Source organism: Aethalodelphis obliquidens, unplaced genomic scaffold (assembly GCF_003676395.1).
Source record: "Aethalodelphis obliquidens isolate GAN/ISIS:26980383/991018 unplaced genomic scaffold, ASM367639v1 scaffold129, whole genome shotgun sequence".
NCBI lineage: Eukaryota > Metazoa > Chordata > Mammalia > Artiodactyla > Delphinidae > Aethalodelphis > Aethalodelphis obliquidens.
This window is the reverse complement of record NW_020838073.1, coordinates 1334650-1356750: the sequence shown is the minus strand read 5'-3', so window position 1 is coordinate 1356750 and position 22101 is coordinate 1334650. Positions and strand designations below refer to the sequence as shown.

At 54.8% G+C, this 22101-nt stretch overlaps 1 protein-coding gene across 1 annotated transcript in view; it reads right to left on the bottom strand.

The window, feature by feature from the left end:
- Positions 1 to 22101, bottom strand: part of GLI2 (GLI family zinc finger 2) — a 183071-nt gene that overhangs the window by 9728 nt on the left and 151242 nt on the right. Inside the window, exons 5-9 of the mRNA XM_027099177.1 lie at positions 14209 to 14410; positions 12399 to 12612; positions 10973 to 11095; positions 7735 to 7869; positions 3422 to 3571 (exon numbers count right to left, since the gene is read on the bottom strand). Of these exons, the coding sequence (XP_026954978.1) occupies positions 3422 to 3571; positions 7735 to 7869; positions 10973 to 11095; positions 12399 to 12612; positions 14209 to 14410 (824 nt within the window). The remainder of the gene's footprint in view (positions 1 to 3421; positions 3572 to 7734; positions 7870 to 10972; positions 11096 to 12398; positions 12613 to 14208; positions 14411 to 22101) is intronic.

Sequence of the window (22101 nt, the reverse complement as noted above, 5' to 3'; positions counted from 1 at the left end):
CCCTTCTGCTCCCCGACCCCGCGGAGCTCTTCCCGGCGAGTGGCCTTTGCGCACACTGTCCCCTCTGGCTGGAACCTCCTTCCCACCCCCACCCACCCCGGCATTGGCTTGGCCCACTCCCTCTCAGTCTTTGAGGTCATCTCCTCCGAGAGCAGTTCTCTGATTTTCTTAATTATAATACCACCCTTTTCCCTTTATACTCCCTAACACAGTTTATAATTATCTTATTCATTTTGTTATCTGGCCTTCCCACTAGGATACAAGCTCCCGGAGAGCAGGTACTTTCTGGGTCTTGTTCATTTCTGTGTTCCTAGGACTTAGCGCCTGACGAAGAGAAACATGTGCAGCGCTCAGTAAACATTTTAGGAAAGGAAGAAAAGAGGGAGCCAGAGACAGGGGCAGGAAGGGAGGGAAGGAGGGAGGGAGGGAGGAAGGATCACTGCAGGGGGCACCTATTCCAAACACACCGCAATTGCATCCAGTGTAGCTGTGAAAATTGCCCCCAGAATAACACGTAAACCCCAACAGGAACTGTCTCATTCTTCACATCCTCCCCTTTACTCCTGACCAGTTTGACTGGGCACACTTGGCTCCAATGCCTTTTATTCGTTTCTGCAGTTCACAGCTCATATCAGAGGGCTATGGTTTGCTACCACTCGGGGTGTTAAGAAAATAACTTGCTGCAAAAGATCCAGAAGAGCCAGAACAATCTTGCAAAAGGAGGACAAATTTGGAAGACCGACACTTGCCAATTTCAAAACTTACAACAAAATTATGGTAATCAAGCTACTGTATAGCACAGGGAACTATATCCAATCTCCTGGGATAAACCATCATAGAAAAGAACATAAAAAAGAATGTATATATGTGTATAACTGAGTCACTTTGCTGTACAGCAGAAATTAACACTATTGTAAATCAACTGTACATCAATTAAAAAAAAAAGACATTGTGTGGTACTGGCATAAGGACAGATGTATCGATCAACAGAAGAGAACTGAGAGTTAAGCAATAAACTCATACATTTAGGGTCAACTGGGTTTCAACAAGGGTGTCGAGACCATTCAATGGGGAAAATATAGTCTCTTCAACAAATGGGGTTGGGACAACTGTGTAACAACAGGCGAAAGAACGAATTTGGACCCTTACCTCACACCCTCTACAAAAATTAACTCAAAATGGATTAAGGACCTAAATGGAAGAACTACCTTACTAAATGTATACACGTATATATTTATATAAATAAAACTATACTTATTAACTATAAAACTCACAGAAGAAAATATAGGGATAAATCTTTGTGACCTTGGATTAGGCAGTGGTTTCTTAGATACGTCACCAAAAGCACAAGCAAAGAAAACATTGGACTTTGAGAAAATTTAAAACTTTTATGCTTCAAAGGAAACCATGAAGAAAATCAAAAGAAAACCTACAGAACGTGAGAAACTATTTGCAAATCAGGCTCTAGTAAAATTACTACAATTCAACAACAGAAAGACAAATAACTCAATTTAAAAGTGGGCAAAATATTGGAGTAGACATTTCTCCAAAGAAGATATACAAATGGCCAATAAGCACACGAAAAGATGCTCAAAATCATCTGTCATTAGGGAAATGCGAATCAAAACCACAATGAGATGCAACTTCACACACACTAGGATGACTAGGTAACTGAAAGGCAGGTAACTACAAGTTTTGGTGTGGATGTGGAGAAATCAGAACCCTCACCCATGGCTGGTGGGAATGTAAAATACTGTCACCTGTTTGGAAAAGAGTCTGGCAGGTCCTCAGAAAGTTCAACATAGAGTGACTCTATGACCCAGCAATGACCCACTCTATGACTCTATGACCCACTCTTAGGTATATATGTAAGAAACTGAAAACATAACCACACAAAAACTTGAACGTGAATGTTCATAGCAGTGTTAATAGCCAAAAAGTGAAAACAATGCAAATAGCCACCAACTGATTAATGCATAAAAAACTGTGATCTGTCCACAGTGGAGTATTATTTAGCCACAAAAAGAAATGAAATACTCATACATGATACTACACGGAGGAGCCCTGAAAACATGCTAAGTGAAGGAGAAGACACAGAGGCTACACATTGTATGATTCCATTTTTATGAACTGCCCAGAAGAAGCATGTTGATAGAGACAGAAAGCAAATTAGTGGTGGTCAGGGGATGCAGGGGAGGGGGGCACGGGGGTGATTGCTGGTGGGTATGGGGTTTCTTTTGGGGAGGTGTTGAAAATGTCCTGAAAGTAGCTAGCGGTGAAGGCTGCACAAGTTTGTGAATTCGCTCAAAATCACTGAATTGTACATTTTTTTAAAAGGGTGAACTTTATGGTATGTGAATTCTATCTCAATTAAAAAAACCCAAAACCTTGCCAACAAAGGTAGTGTATTTCATTGAATCCTGGACACCACCAATTTTAAGACAGACTGATTTCAGAGTCATTAAAATGAGAATGAAGTGTGTGTCTCAGAATCTATGAAATACGGTAATTCATAAAGAGCAGTTCCCAGAGGCCTCTGTCACAGCCACAGGAGTGCATCACAGGGCCACCGCTCTTTGAAAGAGGGAGCAATTCCTGTGTGTTAAAAAAGGGTCTCACCTATATCAACGCATATATGTGGAACCTAGAGAAATGGCACAGACGAACCGGTTTGCAGCGCAGAAATAGAGACACAAATGTAGACAACAAACGTATGGATACCAAGGGGGGAAAGTGGCGGGGGAGGGGTGGTGCTGTGATGAACTGGGAGATTGGGATTGACATGTATACACTAATATATATAAAATGGATAACTAATAGGAACCTGCTGTATACAAAAATAAATAAAATTAAATTAAAATAAAGGTCTCACCAAATATTGGGCTGGCCAGAAAGTTCGTTCGGGTTTCCCCCGAACTTTTTGGCCAACCCAATAGCGTCACAAATCCTGTTGACTCCATAAGGGAGACTGTCTAAAAGGTCTTATCACTGCGTTCCCACTTTAAAAAAAAACTCAACCAAAGTGACTTTTAACCCGTCATCGCTCAATCTGTGACTCTCCAGTGAAACTCTTTTCTGTGCAGAGGACAGGTTGCAGCGAGCCACCAAGCTGGCCCCCTGCCCAGGGTCACCCAGTCGGGTGAGGGCACAGCTGCGCCGTGGGGCTCCTAGTAACACAGACACAACCACAGAGACACCAGCATGCCCCCCACCCCCCGCAGGTACCGAGATGCACACACTGCCCCACAGGGAGAGTAAGCGAAGATCTGGGGCAGCAGACAGACAGAAGGGCCCCCAGGACCCAAGACTGGGCGGGGGCAGACAGGACACCCTGTTGGCAAGGCCTGTCCCAACGCTGTTCACCAGGTTTGCCCACACCAGCCCCATCAGCTGGCCGATGGGCCGGCCCGCGGCCACTCACCGTGCACTTGTGGGGCTTCTCGCCCGTGTGTCTGCGCATGTGCACCACCAGCATGTACTGCGCCTTGAAGGGCTTCTGCTCCCGCGTGCAGGCCTGCCAGCGACACACGAACTCCTTCTTCTCCCCGTGGATGTGCTCGTTGTTGATGTGCTGCCGGGAAGAAGCCCACAGGGAAGGGTGAGCCCGTCCACCCACCCCTCCAGACCCCACCTGGTCTATGCAGACCAGCCGCCGCATGGGCCAGCATCCAGGTGCCGGCCACGCCTCCTCGTGAGTTATCTGGGCTGCATCTTCCAATTAGTCATCAAAGTGACCCTCCATGATGGTCAAAGACACCAGTCTGGGCTCTAGGCTCTGGTCTATGGAGAACTGATGGTTATGATGATACTTCCAGGCTGCAAACAGTAGGCACTCATTAGCTGCGGTGGGGCAGACATGCACACAGTGGGGGCACGAGCAGCCTCTCCCAAGCTTGTCCCTATGGCTCCAGAAATTTTTAAATAATATTTTTGTTTCTCTTTTAGGCCACGAGGCTTGTGGGATCTTAGCTCCCCGACCAGGGGTTGAAGCCTGGCCCCGGCAGTGAGAGCACCGAGCCCTAACCACCGGACCGCCAGGGAGGTCCCTAACATTCTTATCGTAACAGAAACATAAATGCATCCTCGTCTCTCTTTTTGACAGTGACCCATGAGATGACAGCTTTGTCCCCTTTTCACAAAAGCCCAGGTTGTGAAAGTAGCCTGCCCAGGAGGGAGCTAGAGTCTGACCCTGACCGTGTGCCCTGGGCAGTGTGTGATGCTGCCCGGGGGACAAAACGGCCCAGGAAGGCAAGGTGGGACAGCCCAAGACATCCAGCTGATCCTGCAGTGGTGGTGGGGGCCCTCGGTGCTCGGAGCGGGGGGGCATCCCGGGCGCAGCTGGGAAGTGCATGGCCAGAAAGCCTTCCCTGGACGAGTGGGCCTCAGACCCACCCCAGCCAGCACTGCCCTGGGTCAGGAGCATGGGGAGAATTTTTCTCTTTCTCTCAGCCCCTGCACCCACACCTTCTGGCCTCTGCCCTGGGCCCATCACCTGTGCGCCCCCCGGGGGCAGTTGCTCCCTGTGATGGGCAGCAACAGGCCACGGAGGTTTTCTGTCACAGGTAGCAAAGCAAGCCGCCCTGAGTAGGACATTTGGTTTTGTTACTTGCTTTCATGATTTAACTGAAGGCTGCAGTCCTCACTGGAGCAGGGCTCTTACTACTTCTGAGCTTTGGGATGTGTTGATACGTGGGTGGGGCCTCAGGACCTTTATGTCCTTAATCTTTCAGGTTGTCTGTTTAACTGGGGAGTGGGAATGGTGGCATCTCTGCCACCATATCTGGACCCACACTGTCCCATTTGGTGGCCATTCTCCGCTTGTGGCTGTTGCACCCCTGAAAGGTGGTTGCTCCCGACCAGGATGGGCTGTAAGTATAAACCACACACCTGTTTCAAAGACTGAGAATGAAAAAAGGATGTAAAATATCTCAATAATTTTGTGATATATTGACTGCATGCAGAAAGGATAATATTAGGTATTTTGGGTTAAACAAAATATTGATACATGAATCCAATTAATTTTACCTGTTTCCTTTCACTCTGCTTAAACGTGCCCCTAGCTAATGTAAGACTACCTGTGGGGCTGGCACTGGGGCTGGTGGTGTCTTTCTATTGCACGGCGCTTCTGTAGACCTTTGCAACCTACAAGGCTGTGCCGGAGCTGAGCATCTGGGGTCCAGCAGCATCTTCTCCCCGCAGGACAGAAAACCGCTGGGCCCTCGCGCCCTGGGTGACAGGCTGGACCATCATGCATCCAAATGCCGACATCAGAGCAAGCAAAATCTATGGCGCTTTGAACTTCCAGGGAAATCTTACTATATTAGCCTCACTTTCCATTTTGAAAGCCTTTCAAATGATAAAAATGCTTCCTGACAATACCTTTCATTTTTTTCTTATTGGTTTGCTTAGCAACAAATTGTTAATAATTGACTAGGGGCTCCAGTTCGCATGCGTGCCCAGGCCATCCATCTTCCCAGGGAGCAGAGAGAGAGACGGAGCTGAGCAGACCAGCCTGCTCCCCACACCCCAACACAGGAACCTGCTCCTTTCAGGGCCAGGTGCAGACAGTCACCCACAGCCCCAGGACCCAGGCAGGAGCCTGCAGCTGGAGCCCTTCTTCCCACGTCTGGAGCCCCTGCCTTTACTTGAGGAATCCCCTCCCCACTCTTTAGGGCTGACCACTCCTTCCTGGGCATCTTTTACATCCTCCCCTCCACCTCTCTGCCTGTAACCCCTCCGGCTCCAGATCTTCTTTTATCCCCCTTTCATCTATCTGATTTGTCCCAAAGCTCACAGCTCCAGTGGCCCCTACTCCACCTCAAGACTTGTTTAACCCAAAGAGGTGTTAATATCTTGCAGGCGCTGGCTGGCTGAACTAATCTTATTTCCCTCTTTGCATTGGCGGCCAGGAAGCTCCAAAAAAAAAAAGATATGTATGTGAACTCTAGCTCAGAGCACTTGGTTGAAAAATTATGTTTGAGTCCCAGGACGATGAGATAAAACCATGCTTTACAGGCTTGACGTCAGCAGCAATGGGTTTGCTGAGAAATTCCAGTCCCCTGGGTGAAAATTGGGGGAGAAAAACCTCAACACCAAAGAAACCTACAGTCTTTGAGAGCAAGCCCACAAGAAAAGGAAGCAGGGGGAGTGGGTGGTGTCTTAAATGTTGATTTCACAGAGCTAGGGAGGACGTGGCTCTTGTGGGATGGCTCCTGGGTGTGACCAGTGTGTGTGTGTGTGTGTGTGCGCGTGCGCGTGTGAACAGAAGCCATCTGGAGGATTCACGCTCAACTCTGGACAATGCTTGTCTTTGGTGGTGAGAAAGGAGAGGGTAGAGGGATTTTTACTCTACATTTTATATACTTCCATAGTGCTCAATTTGATTATAAAGAGAACATGTTTATATAATACTTACATAATTTTTGAAATATTAAAAAAATGTCAGGTAGCTAACTCAGTTTTACAATTAAATTGGTTACAATGTAAGAGAGTTGCCGAGTGGGGATCTACCCAGCATTTGAGCTTCCAGCTTGGTGTAGATTCATCTTTATAGACACTCACTCACCAAGGAGTGTGTGTTGGGGTTGGGGGAGGTTTATTCTTGACTTTAAGTTCTTTTCTGGACGGAGAAGAGGGAACCACTCGGGGCCGGCCTGGGGAACAGGGAGGTGAAGCCGGGAGGGAATGCCCGTGTATGGAGGGTTGCTCTCTGCTAAGTGCTTATGCTGGTATCATGGTCAACCTTCACCCCTCTGTAGAGTGGGCTTCACCTCTATTTACAGGAGAAAAAACCCGAGGCTCACAGAGGTTCAGTCACTTGTTCAGAACCACTTGGCTAGCTGTGGTGGAGCCAGGTTGGAAGCCAGGCACCTCCTACCTTGAGCTCCTGTTCCTGCTGTTTGCACTGCATGAGTGAGCCCACAGTGGCTGCTGTTGTAGAAAGTTTACAGGCAGACCCTGAAGGGCACACCCAGCTCCCACGGCCTTCTCTGATCTCCTGATCCGTCAGTACCCAGGCATCATACAGCAGTCCCCTCCCTGTATGGGTATAAACACCCAGCTGCACCCACGTACACTGGGTATCTGTGCATGGTCTCCAAGAGGAAATGACCAACTCCTCCCTCCATGGGAGAAACTTCTTTCAGGTTTCAGGGTCAGGTTTGTTGTTATCTTGTGGATGCTGGCTGGCTTACCTAATCTTATTTCCTTCTTTGCATTGGCTGCCAGGAAGCTCCAGAAAAAAATAAAAATAAAAGAAGACCAAGCTCAGAGCACTTGGTTTTTTTTTTTTTTTTTTTTTTTGCAGTATGCAGGCCTCTCACTGCTGTGGCCTCTCCCATTGCGGAGCATAGGCTCCGGACGCACAGGCTCAGTGGCCATGGCTCACGGGCCCAGCCGCTCCACGGCATGTGGGATCCTCCCAGACCGGGGCACGAACCTGCGTCCCCTGCGTTGGCAGGCGGACTCTCAACCACTGCACCACCAGGGAAGCCCTGAGCACTTGGTTTTTAATACTACCTTTACTTTGGGCTTCATTTTATTGTTTCTTTCCTTCTAATTTTCCATTATTTTTGTTAATCTCTTGTACTACATACGTATTTATAAGTCCCCTTTTAGAAACAAGCACGGCCTCCGTAAGTAATCACGCCTTCCACCCGCGCAGGAGGTGGCCCAGGCATCTCCGGGGCCCCTTCTCTCTAGTCGGGGCCTGGGCTGGGCCGCTCGGGGGCTTACATGCACCAGCTGCTCCTGGGTGTCGTACTCCTTGGTGCAGCCCTCCCAGCGGCAGCTGGTCTCGTAGATGACCACCTCAGCTTCTTGTTTACAGTCATCCCGGTCCAGGTCCTCCTTGAGGTCAGCCAGCTGCTCCTGGGGTGGGGGGGCGGGGGGGGGGTGCAGAGCACACACACGTGAGCCACATTCAGCCACCTGGCCCCAAGGAAAGGTCACTATCAGCCCCGTGAAGGCTGTGCTGAGGACCCGTGGGCTGGTCTAGGCGGGGCCACGCCCGTGCTCACATGCACATCACACGCATGAACACACAAGCATGCACACATGCTGGCTGGCCCTCAACTCGGAGTCCCATCAGTCCTGGGTCAACGGCCATGGCAAGGAGAACAGGAGACAGGAGGGCAGTGACTTTTGCTTATCTGGTGGGGTTTCCCTGGGGAGAGCTGGGGCAGGCCCCACAGGCTCAGGGGGGCGGCGGGCATTTGTATTTAGAGTGTGTGCGGGGTCAGCTCCTGTCTGGAGGCAAGAGGAAACTCCACACGCATTGGCCTGGCCTCACCCTCTACTGTCCCCTCCTCCCAAGGGCACACATGGCACTCACATACTTTCCCAGCATCGGGCTTCCCTGTGACAGCCCTAAAATGCGGGTGTTTGTATTCTGGTATGACAGCTGGGCACCCTGACGTTCCAGCAGATGCTGACCGGCTCCCTCCACGACACAGTGAGTTTGTGGCCGCCCACATCTGGGCTCATGTCTCCCAGCCACGATGGGGCCCATGTATGCCCGTTTCAAGGTAAAGGAAAGGCCCCTGAGATGGGCCTTCCATTGATCACAGGCACCCGAAATTCCTTTCAAAGAGGACAAAGGCTTTTCTTCCCGAACCAGCAACAGACTGAGGGTCAACCCCACAAGGCCCCCCATCCCAGCTGATGCCAACAGAGCTGGCCGGGGGCAGCTTCCAAGCCGGGCACACAGGACAGGCTGAGTGGTATCAGGAGCGGGGACATGGGGAGAGGCATAGATGGCCAGGCTGGGAAGAAGGCCCGGCGAGGCCCTCCAGAGCAGGCTGAGGCCTCCCCAGTATCCCCTAGCCTGTGGGTCGGGCTCAGAGCAAAGCCAGGCAAAGGGGCAGACGTTAGGGGGACCTGCTTTACTTCTAAACTATTTGTAAAATGGCAGGAATGTCTGTCTTTCAGAAGAGCCTCTGGGGAAAGCATTTATAGCTCAGGCTAAGGGGAGACAGACACCCTCTCCCCAGAGACAGGCACCGCAGTTCCCAAAGGCTACAGGGGCTCAATGAAGCGGAGGCTGCAGCCTCCATCTCAGCCTCCCTCCTGAAGTTGAGTCCATTTCTCGGAGCAGAAACTGGCCTCGTGACCCACCCCCCGTGGCCGGTGCAGACTTGCACCCCAGACTGGCTTTCCACTGGGGCTGCAGAGGGCTCTCCAGGGGGTGGGTTCTGAGTGTCGTCTCCCAGAGCACCTTACAATTAATGCACGTGTTCTGGAAAAGGAAAATGATGTGTTGTCCAGTAAGTCCCCGGGCAGTACTGGGTCCACATTAAAAGGAGGGGCAGGAATGCCTCTTTCCCGCATCTCTAGCCGTCTAGCCCTGGGAGGGCTGGGGCCTCCTAATGCCTCTGCACTTGCAGAAAAACTGGAAATAGACGTATTACTCCTCAAGCTGCCTGCCCTGCTTATTTCAGAGAAGACAGGAAGAAGATGCCACATGGACGTGATCCGAGGAGAGTGCAGGGGCAGGGGGTGGGCCTGGGCCTCCAGCCAAGCAGCACCCCAGCCCAGGAACCTGAGGGCGGAAGCTGAGAAGGGATCCGTTCTGTTGCATTTGCTGCCAAGAGAAAGCAAGCCCGTCCACCTTGCAAATGAGTCAGGGAGCCAAGGAGTCAGGTCAGAGTCAGGACACTAAGTGACACGGTGACAACCTCCGCATGATAAACGTCTGTCCTTCCATGACACGAGGTAGGAGCGGAGCTGGGCAGGAGGGTGGGCTCTGTGCAGCCCCCCGGGTTGAGGGGGCTGGGCGGGGGACTCCCTGGCACTGGGCGCCTCCCCGCAGCCCTGGCCCCACGGCTCCAGTGAGTTTATCTCCCGTGGACACTCACCGTCCTCATCAATTTCAACAGCCCCTGATGATGGCCAGCCACGTGGAAACCATGCATCACGCAGAGATGCTCTGGTGTCAGTGAGGGGAGAAGAATTTGTCACCAACCTCTCTGTTTGCCTGACAATAACAGAACCCAATACTTCATAAAACTTAAGTGCCTGGAGCACGCCCTATGGTTTACAGGTTTGATAAAGGATGGTCCGGCAGATGTAGGGGAGACGGGGACCAGAGGCCCCGAGGACCTGTGGTGTCATAGCTGTGGATTCCGTAGTAATGGGTGGAGACCAGGCTGCCACGAGAGGCCTGCCCCAGAGGTCAGCATGCATGCCGTCCCCTCCCCTGGAGCTGGGGCTGTGTGCCTGTTGGCTTGGTGTTGGAATAAGTGGCAGGATCTCCAAAGAAAGACACATGCACTAGGGTCTCAGCTCCACAACAGGCTCATTCTGGGCTGCGGGATGCTCTGTTCCTTGCCTTCTCGCCAGCAACTGTCCCCCCTCCCCTCCCAGGCACTGTAACACTCACCGCCTCAAATGTGCGTTGAGTCCTTAGAAAATATTATCTCTCAGCCACTGCGCACCAGACCCTAGGCAAACCCGGTGATGCAGAGCCAAAACAGGCACTGTGCCCAAAGTGCCACCTCTCCAAAGCTTACTGTGCAGTGCACAGTAGTGACCTAGAAGCTGGGTGGTGGTGGTGGTGGTGGTGTCTGGGCACATGTGAGTCCTACTATTCAGGGAATAGGGTGGGGTTCAGATTTCCAGGGAGAGGGCGCAGACGCAGGGGGCCTGAGCCATTCAGGGGCCGTGAGCAACTCAGTTGGCCTGGGGCTTGTGCTGCAGGGACAGACAGCTGCAGCCCTCCCTCCCTCCCCCCTCCCCCTCAGGTAGGCATTTGATGAGCACATGTGAGGTGTGTGCGGGGAGCTGGGGACACAGTTCTGGTCCTCCCTGAGCTTCCTGGCGTGCCTGCCCTGCCCTCTCTGGTCCACTCATTCATTCATTCATGCAGGCTGCCGTCCATTACCCACTCTCAACAGGGTCACGGCCCCAAGGCAGCTGCCCCAGGAGATGAGGTCCGGCCCCAGTTCGAGCCCGGCCAGGACGGCCAGCAGGTTACCTGCGTCAGGGTCAGAGGCGAGGCTGGTCGCAGGCCCTCGGCCTCGGTCTTGACCTTGCTGCGCTTGTGAATGACGAGGGGGTTGACGCTGCTGCTGACGGCTGACTCGCTGCTCTGCTTGCTCTGGGAGAGGGGAACACAGGGGGGCACCCCAAAGTTCTGCTTGGGCTTTACCCTGGACCCTCCGCACTAGGCCGTCTAGGCCAAAACTTGTGTTTGCAGTTTCAGAAACTGAGTCACTGCACAGCTTGGTCCTCTGGCCTGGGGCACAGCCCGGGGAGCCCAGGGCCGGGCCCACCAGCACCCTCCTCCCTACCACGCAGCCCCCCCCCCACAATGGAGATGGAGCAGAGACCCTCTCTTTGAGAAATGCTGGGGACCCCGCGCCCGACTCAGCGGCCTCAACTTCTCAGCCCTCCCAGGCAGGGGCGGCTCTGGGTCTGAGGACAACAGGGCCGGCCAGTCCAGGGAGCGGGACAGAAGAGCTTGGTTCCTCAGGACAAGCGGGTTAGAGTTGCGGTGTCAGGGGATGTGACAAAAGCCGACAGCCACCGTCTGGGGGAGGTGCTAGGTGGCCGCCTGGAGCCCTGGGGAGAACTTTCTAGAAGAGGGCCACTCCTAGACCGCACGGCCTCTGGTCTTTCCTCCCCAGCACGTGGTCACCTCTGCCCTGCCAGCTGGGTGGCCTGGGCAGCTGCTTCACCTCAAGGATGGTCATCGTGAGCGCTAACCAGGATCCAGGTGGACCCAGGCTCAGTGACCCAATACCGGTGGCAGCCCCACTCTGCAGGGGTGTGAGCTCAGGCTGAAAGAGCTTTCAGGTAAGTCAGGGTTCAAAACACGATCTGATTCTGAGGCCTGCGCCCTTCCTACTATCTGATACTGTCTCTAGGACTCCAACTGCATTTTCTCATCTGCAAAACAGGACTTTGTTCATTCATCAAATGCTCATGGCACCGAGCATGCCCAGCGCTTGTGAGCCGGCCCGGGCATTTCAAAAGCCCGTTGGGAAGGTCGAATAAGATGGCCTTGGGTAAACTCATGCTCTCAAACTAAGCCGTACAATATTAATTACCTGTTTCAGCCATCCATGTTACATGCTGTGTATGAGGTCCCTGTATGATGCCTGACTGAATACTAGGGTTTCTCCATTTAGTCGTTATGCTTATTGGACAGTCAGCCAAAGAACTGAGGCTGGGTGCTGGCCCATGGTGAGCGAGGGCAGTGTGAGGACCCAGCCCTGGCCTCCTGACTGGGGATCCAGCCTGAGGCCCGTTTGATCACGTGGCCTCTGCCCAGAGGTATGGTGCCAGCCAGACCCGTGCCCAGAGTCCTTCCACATGTTCCTGGCATGAGATGGCCATGATTGGCCTTTGCTTGGTGCAGATGAGTGCCTGGTGGCCCCCCGCCCCCCACCCCCACCTACCTGGTTGGCATCACTCAGACAGTTGCTGCTGCTACTGAGCTGCGTGGACGTGGCATTGATGGAGGTGAAGGCCATGGGCTGCTGGGCCAGGAAGGTGGGCGAGGGCTGGATCAGGGGTGGCGTGTGTCCGAAGGCCGAGCCCAGGCCCCGCTGCTGGCTCAGGATCTGCTGGTAGGCCACGGGGTTGATGGGGTGGGGGAAGGTGAAGGCCGGGCTGCAGAGAAGGGCAGACAAGGTGATGGAGAGGGGTGGGGTGAGGTGGGGGCAGGACTCTGTGAGGCTCACGCTTCCTGGACAGACAGGACACTGCCCGGAGATCTGGATGGGCACGCTGCTGACTGCCCCGTCACCGTGGCTTTTCCCACTCAAGCACCCGTGGCTCCCCACTGCCGGCTGTCTCAGGCCTCCACTTCTGTGCGTAGCCCCCAGGCCCTGCCCCAGGACGCAGCCTTTGTCCCTGGCCCTTCACTGCTCTGTCGCCTGAGATGCGCCCCTGCATCGCTGATGCTCCCTGACTATTTGAACCCCGTTCTAATGCCCCCTCGTCCAGGAAGTGTGTCCCGAGCCCTCCGGTTCCCACGGTCCTCTGTCTTCTGAGCTCTACCACGCCACCTGCATACGGGCCACTCTTTCCAGAACAGGACACTGAGGGAGAAATGGTGCCCTCCGAGGCTAAGCCACAGAAGATGCCGGGGCTTCCTCCTTGCTCTCTGGGGTCACTCCCTCTGGGGGTGGGGGAGGGGGAGCCAGCCACCATGTTGTGAGGACGCTCAAGCAGCATGTGGAGGGGCTCCCGTGAAGAGCAACTAGAGCTTGTGCCAACAGGCCCAAGGGCCAGCCATCCTGAAAACAGACATCCAGGCCCAGTCAAGTCTCCAGGTGACCACGGCCCTGGCCGACATCTGGACTGCAGCCTCGTGAGAGACCTGAAGCTACGCCAGTCTCATGCTCCTGACCCTTGGAAATGCTGCGAGAGGCTAACTGCTTACTGTTTGATACTGCGGGGTTTTTTATTGTTTTTGTTTTTTTGTCACATAGCAAAAGATAACTGATATAATTGTTATCATCCCTTATCTCCGGGTCCTTGGGCTGAGCTCTCTTGGCATTCCTAAGCTCCTCTAACCCTGGCCTCTTTCAGGAGGGCCAGTGTAAGGACATGGGTTTCAGCCAAGCTGGCTGGGGTCTGAGTCCTCTGAACAGTCAAGGGCTGCACAGAGGGGACGGGGCGGGAGGTGATGGTGAGGTCTGCGTGTGCTGTGACCACAGAGCGAGACGTCTGCCGGCCCAGAGACGTGCAGGCCAAGCCAGTGTCAGAGCTGCAGCAGTCCAGTGCTGGTCAGTGACACTGCTGAAACACTAGGAAAGTCCCCTTTGACTTCATAATGGAATTTTTCACGACAGGCCCGATAAGGGTTACTAAAAAATCATTTGGTGGGTGAAAAAGAGGCCCATGAAGATGCACCCAAATGTTGGCATGTTTCAATGTCATCACTACTGGTTTTGAATTCCTAGAATATTCGCAAGTAGACTGACTTACAAGTCCTATAAACAACAAGGTCCTACTGTAGAGCACAGGGAGCTCGATTCCATATCCTGTGATAAACCATGTGGAAAAGAATATGAAAAAGAATGTATATACGTGTATAACTGAGTCCCTTTGCTGTACAGCAGAAACTAACACGACACTGTAGATCAACTATATTTCAATTAAAAAAAACACCAAAAACAAGTCCTGTGTTTCTCCCGGGATGCCAGTGTGGACCCTCTCCACTGGGCCCCAGCCTGGCCCCGGCTCGCGGGCTAGGCTCACCTGAGAGTGCCGGCCGACAGGTGCCCGTAGGAGCCGCTGGCAGCCGAGCTGCTTCTCGAGTTGTTGATGTAGGCCACCAGCGAGTTGGGCGAGGTCCGGATCATGCGCTGCAGGTCAAGGCTGGCATCCGAGAGCGGGGAGATGGACAGCGCCCGCTTGCGGCTCAGGCGGGGCGTCACCCGGGGGCTGGAGAAACGCGACACTGCAGGACAGCCAAGCCAAGGCGCGTCAGCAGGACCGCACTTGTGGGGGTGATGTGACGGGGGAAGGGGACTGGGGGGGGACAGTCTGATGGGCACTGCGGATCTGCCCCTGTCCAGCTGGCGGCTCTGGGGCACAGGCCTCTCTCGGCCTCAGTTTGCTCATCTGTATGATGGGCCTGGTCCACACCTGGTGTGCTGAGGATCTGTGTTAGTGCCTGTCCTGCTAGGCACACAGAGGCCGAGACCGGGTCCAGCAACGCCTGAGGCACAACAGCCAAGTCACAAACCGTAGGTGACCTGCTTGGTGGCCTCTCACATAGGGAACCCACCAGTGAAGCCAGCAGCGGGCCAAGAAGCACGGCCCGGCCAGCGCCCAGCAGCCCCTCTGCCCCTTCCGGACCCTCCCAGGGGCAGCCACCAGACTGGTCTCTCATCCTCAGCTTAGTGTTGCCTGTTTTGCGCGTTTGCCTATTACATAAATGGAATTATCAATGCTTTTTCTCAAACAGCTTCTTTGGTCCAACATCATCGGTGAGGTTTCTCCACGCAGCTGTGTGTGGCAGGAACCAGCGCCTTTTTTATTGCTGTAGAGCATCCCAGCGGGTGACTTTTCCACAGGAAGGAGAGGGAAAGGAGCCACGTGCTCCAGGGTCGCGGATCACGTTGCGACCAGGATCGCCCCAAAATGCCCTGAATGGACGTTCGCCAAGCAGAGGCCCTAGACTCCTGGCTGGTCTGGGGTGGGGAGGACAGAGGATGCCATGGCAAAAGGCAGCCTGGCAGCACGCAGACGGCTCTCCAACACCGAGGTCCTTCCCTTCTGGAGTCGCCTGGGCCTCGGGGACCTGTTGCCTTAAACATGCATGCACGCACGCACACGCCTGGTGCCCTACCCAACTGCCTGTGGGTGCGCTCTCCCCCTCCCCATACATACACACGGAGCTGCAGGGAGGGAGGAGGGCCTGCCCCCAGACCGGGCTCCCCGCTCCTCAGGACCAGGGGCCCCAGACCGCTCCTCCCGACAGCCCCTCCTCTCCCAACCAGGGTTCTGGTCTCCCCTCTGGGCACACAGCAGCCGAGAAATGGTGTGACCACATCGCTGGACAGGAATCCACATGCCAAGGTTCCCACCCTGTCCAGACCCTCCTTGGGCTCGTTTCCTCTTTGTAAAGGGTCCCCAAGTGCCGACCTGCAGGGCTGTGCTGAAGAGCGCCTCGGCACCCACACCTGCACTCAGCGGTTCCCGGGCTCGTGATGCCCACCTTTCTCCCTCCTGCCTGCTCAGCCCTGCCCAGACCCCATAGGTCCCCTCCTCCAGGGAGACCCAGGATGTCCTGGCTGCGGGGTTGTGAGTCAGTGTGCTGTCTCCACCACTGCAGGAGAACTGAGGGCAGGAGTGATACCCTGTGACTCTCTGGGCCCGCATTCCCAGGACCAACCGACCCCCTAGAAAGCCCACTACCACCACCAGAAGCAGCCTCGGTCGAGCCCCTGCCCACTGCCCCCTGCCCTGGGGGTCAACCACGCCCAGCCCTCCCCCGACCCCATCCTTGGCTGGAAAATCTGGGAAGCCCCTTTAAGACCGGGCCACCAGAATCCTCCGGCTGGAAGGGGATTCTGGGGTCTTCTTTCCTAACCATCTCCTTTGTGGACGAAGGATGCTGGGTCCAAGACCAGCTGCCCCGGGTGGGTACCCTGTACGTATGTCTGTACAAGTGCACGCGTGTAATCATAGACTTTGTTTTCAACCGGAAAGGATGAAGCGCTTGTAGGAAAGCTCCCAGCTGGGAGAAAAAGTTGAGTTACTCAGGGTATTCTTTTCCTTGAACATCTTTGTTTTTGGCCTGCCGTTGATTCTGTTGGGCTCTGAGGCCTGGGGCTTACAGATCTTTTAGCAAGCAGAGCTACGGTGGGTTCACGGAAGGTGCTCCCATTCGGTGAACACCAGCTCATTCTGCCCCGCAGAGGGGCCTGGGAGCATGGCTGGCACCCAGGCCAGCAGGTGACACACTCAGGCCGTGTCACCACCTTTGTCTTGCGGTGGGAAGGACCCCAGCCCACACGCCTAGGGACACAATGTCGCACAACCTCATTCTGCCTCACAGGGTCCGTCGGAGCAGCCCCTCCCCAGCCAGCGCTTGGGCTGTGCTGCAGACACGACCACCCTTCTGAACAAGCATCCCGGACCACAGAGATGTGCCCTGGCCCATGAGCAACTAGAGACGGCGTGTGTCCCTTTGGTGTGGTGTTTGGATAAGTCCCTGCTTCTGAATTCTGGTGCACAGAATAACCCAGCGACAGCCACCCCTTAGTGACATTCAGACCCACTGTTGCAATGAACGGCCATCACTGCCCCCCGAAATGCAAACCCAGCTGTGCAGATAAGAAAACGAGGCTTGGGGACGTTAGCGACTTGCTCAAGGGCAGGATTTGAACCAAGGTCCAAAGAAGCCCTGCTGTGTGGTTTTTCTCTGTCCTGAGTGTACCTTCAGAGAGGTGGGGAGAGGCAGGGCCAGGAAGACGCTCTCAGCACAAACAGCTTTTAAACCCTCACTTTAGCGGCTCTGATAGTGAACTTCCTGACAGCCAGCTGCCCACCTGGCCTCCTGCGTCTGAAAGGCAACCACAGTTCAGCCCAGCCCTACCTCCTGTAGGGCTGGGCTCGGCGGGCGCCCGCCACCCATAGAGCAGCAGAGCGGGGGACCCGGGAGTTGGCCTGACACCCCCCCCACCTCCTTCACAGTTGCATCTCCCACTTCCACCAGCCCAGCCCCCCACTTGCTTGGGGCATCCCGGGGCCCTTAGTTAACTGCTGTCTGATACACATTCCTCACTGCGGCCAAATCAGATCATGTCTTTGCATTTGCCCACCCCAAACCTTTCCAGAGCTCCCACTGCTATTAGGAAAAAGGCACAAGTCCTCAGTGTGGCTTACCCGGTGGCTCCGTGGGTGCCCCTGACTCCCTCTCCAGCCTCCTGCACAGGGCCTTTGCACATACTGCTTCTTCTGTCTGCAGTGCTCTGCGCTCAGCAGGGTCACCACTTTCCCCAGGAAACCATCGCTAACATCCTGGAGTTGGGCAGGTCCCCCGGGACACTCTCAGGGCACCACGGTCCCCTCTCTGTGGATAGGTGCGGCTCAGGGGAGTTCATACCTGCTTGTGTATGTCTGGTTGCTTCTGTTTCTCCCGCCTCTGTGAACTAGGGACTCGGTCACCCTGCTCACCGTTATATCCCAGCACTGGGATCCGGCTGGCTCGGTGGTGAGTCCAACCGGAGATGCCAAAAGCCGGGCGTGGGGCAGAGGCGTGGTGTGTCAAGGGGCAGTGGACGCTCAGCCACCCAAAGTCAGTATTTACTGAGTGCCCTGCGGATGCTCGGGGCTGTTCTAAGCATTTTCAAGTATAAAGCCATTTAATCTTCACAACTGTCTTATAAAGAAGGAACCATTATGAGCCTCATCTTACAAAGGAGAAGACAAGTAGCTTGGCCAAGGCCACGCGGCCGGGGGAAGTAGAGAATGATTGGAAAGCAGGCAGGTGGACACCAGAACCGCCGCTGCACTGCCTCTGCTCAGGTGGGGAGGGTAGCTATCAGGGGAGGGCTCTCCTGGGTGCAGGGGCCCAGGACGGGGACACACACACACACACACACCCCCCAGTGGGGGCACACAGACAGCCTGACACTTACTGGCTGCCCTGGGGTGCATTACTCAGCCTGCTGAGCCTCTCTTTGCCCATCTGCAAATGGGGGCAGCATGGTAGGTGTGTCCTGAGTACACAGGGGCAGCACCATGGACAGTGCCTCGAACCCAGCAGATCTTCCAGAATGAAACTGTGAATGAACACGGCTTCCTTAGGGGCCAGGAGGACTCTTTGGTGAGCAGGGTGAGCTGAGAGCTAATCCTGGAGAAAAGGACAGCAAATCTAGAGAAGACGACTGAGCCACAGTGGAGGACATCTGTCCCTAAACACTCATCCGCCTATCCAGGTGTCCTCCAAGCTTCTTAATTCTTATCTACTGGGTTCACTCCTTGTTCGTCCTCACTTTAAAGGCAACTCTGAGATATAAAAGTGAACCTTCTAAAAGACTCCTGTTACTTATGAACTGTGTGGTAAATGGGAAAATACAAGATGGGGGGTAGATGTAATATCATACAAAGTAAGAAATACACACACGTCTTTGCAATGCACTCAAAAAAAGATTTTGCTACTAATATTTGGATTCCCACCCTCTCGTGCGCCCCTAACAAGATGAAACAGGCCAGATCTGACAGTGATATTCATCTCTGTTATTCCCTCCCCTCAAGGGAAATATGTTTATTAATGCGCCTCTTCCCTTGATAAATTACTAAATAGAAAGAAAAGCCTGGCACTCATTTCCCGTGGCTTCTCCTGTGATTTATGACCAGGATTGGCAGACGCCTCATGTCCATTCATCTGTGGATGCCCCCTTTCTGAGAGCCGACAGCCGCTGGGTGACCAGCCACCTGCCTGCCCTCACCTGGGCAAACGCCAGACGCCACCTGACCTGGATGCTGTTTTGTCCGCTAGTTCTTTCTTTTGCTCCTTCGCGCGTTAGTTCACACACCCACCAGGCCCTCCTGCAGCAGCCTGTTTGCCAGGCACAGGCCTTGATGCTGGGGGAGCTCAGCAAGGATGCTCAGCCCGTCTCCTGGAGCTCAGCATCTTGGTGGGAGGTGACAGTGGTACCTGTGGCTCTGGGCAGGATTGCTAGACACCACCAAAGCAGGGTTACCCCAGGTTACCCCAGACTGCTCGTGGGGGCGGGGGAATCTCTTGCCCTGGGATAGTTGGAAAGGGCAGGAGATACAGAAACAGGCCCGGGACCCGGGCAGACGCAGGTCCTGACCCTGCCTGCCAGCTCTAACTGGGTATCTTTGGGCGAGTTGCTGGACCTCTCTGGGCTGTTTCCTCACCCAGAAGATGGGCCCAGAGCGCCCACCTCAGGGTCACTACAGACTACCGAGCAGCGTAGCGCCCACCATTCCGGATGGGCCTCCTGTGGGCCCGGGGCCGGGACGCGCCTTCCCCGGGGCCGGCAGGGCACAGCCTCGTGGCAGGGCTTGTGAGCCCTGACCCCCACTGCTTAGGGAGCATTCCTGCACGGCCCAGCCCCTCGCCCGGACTTTCTGGACTCACTAAGGAGATGCTCTAAGGAAATCCAGCCTGAGGACTGGACCTGGCCCACACTTGGCTGTTCACACCCGCTCTTGCGCGGGAGTAGAAAGCACCAAGGCTCTGGAGCCCAGAGGCGTGGGGCTGAGGCCTACAAGCACATTTCCCAGGCCTATGATGGAGACAAAGCAACTTAGGGCTCTGGGCTCGAGGCTGCTCACCTGGAAAGTGACTTCATGACGCGTGTCTCACGAGACTCTGGGCTGGCTTGCCAGATGAGCCGGACACACCATCTGGCCTGAGCCTGCCCTCAGCACCCTGCCCCCCGTGTCCCTCCTGTCGGCAGGCTGGGTGCGGACGCCCTCCCAGAACGGGGCCTCTGGCAGCCCCTCCGTCAGCTCCCCTGCCTCTTCAGTGGCGTGATCGGTGTAACTGGTTCCTGAGACCTCCCCGGACCCGCAGGCAGCATAAGGAACGGGTGTCAGAACGGAGGTGACATCCGAGTGCAATGGGTGTCAATACGACAATAAAATACACAGCTCGTAGGAAATATGGGCTGTAAGCAGACAACGTTTCACTCAGACACATTTCAAGCTCCTCAGCGTGGTGGGGCGTGGGGTGGCGGCTGCGGCCCCGCCGTTAAATCACCCATACTCAACGGCATCACGCGAGAAAATTCCATTTTAGGGTCCCAGTGACAAGCAGCGACCTCCCTACTGTCTAGAGGACCACTAGGCAGAATAACCTCGGACTCCCGGACTGGTTGTCTATCACCTTCCAAAGCCACATCACTCCTCACTCTTCTGGCTATAAATCAGCCTCCTTAAAGAACAGGGGCAATGGGCCTTCACTGACCACCTGGAGGCCAGGAGGCTCCCGGGAGAGGGAGGGCGGCTTCTGCTGGAGATGCCCCTTGTCCCGCCCACAGCCCGGCCCTGTGCTCTGCGGGGGACGGAGGGCTTGGCTTTTCCATTCAGCACGAACCCCTCCAACTCCAGCCTTGCCGCTAAGGCTGTGGCATCTTCCCCAGCGTAGGACACACACACGACCCAAAGGAGATTGTTTAGGCATCACGGAGACACAGACGGGGACATCTTCCCCAGATATTATGGGGTTTCCCACTTCAGAAAAAAAAATAAAGTTCTATTTTAAGGTGAGTCTGTTAAAAAATATAAGACTAAATAAGTTATCGTGTAGGTGGCACTTGGCTAAGGTAAAACTGCTGGTGGTTTGCCAGCGGGTGGGCTGGGGACACTGCTCTGCCGGATGTGGACCTGGGTGGCCTTCCTGACACCCTCTCCCCAGGCCTCCTCACAGCCGGGTGCCCCTGGTCTCCACACCCCAGCTTGACACTCATCACCCCTGGGATGTTCTCTCCCCCATGGCTCTGCCTCCTCTTGGAATGTGAAGTGCAGGTGCTGAGGAAACAGGCTGAGTAGGCGGGGCGGCCTCGGGACAGGAAGCTTCCACAGAGCAGGCCCCCTGGGGCACCGCGAGAGCGGGGCTTGGAATGCTGTGTTGCTAGCACCTGGCACCATGCCTGGCACATAGTAGGTGCTCAGTAAATACCCTCATTCATGAATGAATGAGGAGAGTGAGTGTGCGTGTGTATGCTGTGTGCGTGTTTACGGTGTGGGTGTGTATGTGGTATGTAGGTAGGGTGTGTGTGTGTGTGCACGAAAAAGAGAGAGCGAAGAGACACACACACGGAGTCTCCCCAACTCCGCACAAACTCTCAGGGCCCCTGCACGGGCAGAGAGCTTACGTGTCCCCATCATGTTTATGGGCAGCTTCCTCACATGAACACACATGTCCTCAGAGCCTCAGGGCCCTTTCCCAGGTGGTCCCATGAGCCCCGCTGCCCGGGCCCCAGGCCTGCACACCTTTCCCTGTGAGAGTCTGAGCACAAAGAAACTTGACTGGAAGACCCACTCACACCTCCGTGGGGTGGACAGAGGCTTCCCGGGAGCATCTCTCCCCAGACCCGTGCAGCTGGGACCAGCCGAAAACACCAGAGCTGGTGGGCTTCCCAGTTCCCACGGTTCACAGGAGGGGAGGGGCCAGGGACCCCCCCCACACACACACCCAGAGGCAGGTCTGGGCTCAGCCGGGCGCAGGCCTGGGCCCGAGTCTCTCGGGGCCACGTAGGCATCGGAGCTGCACAGAAATGCCTAAAACTTTAAATAGCGGACGCAAAAGTTCTGGCTGAAACTGGTTTGGAAAAAAACTAAGTAACGGCAAATACAGGAATTCATGCTGGACTTCACTCTGATTCCCTTGGAGGTAAGTGATGGGAACAAAGGAAAAGAAACCACCCGTTCCTGATGTTCACAGGGGTTTGTGAAAATCCCCGGGTCACCACCAACCCCCATCTCAGCCCGAGAAACCCATGTGTCCGTCCAAACCAAGGCTGGAGGTGGTGAAGCTCCACTCTGCGCCTGAAGCCCATCACACCCTCAAGACCAAGGCAAAGACAGGATGTCGGGGGCTGTGCTGAATTCATCAGGCGGCTCCCACGCCCACTGGTGAGCCCACCTCCTCAAGACCGCCCG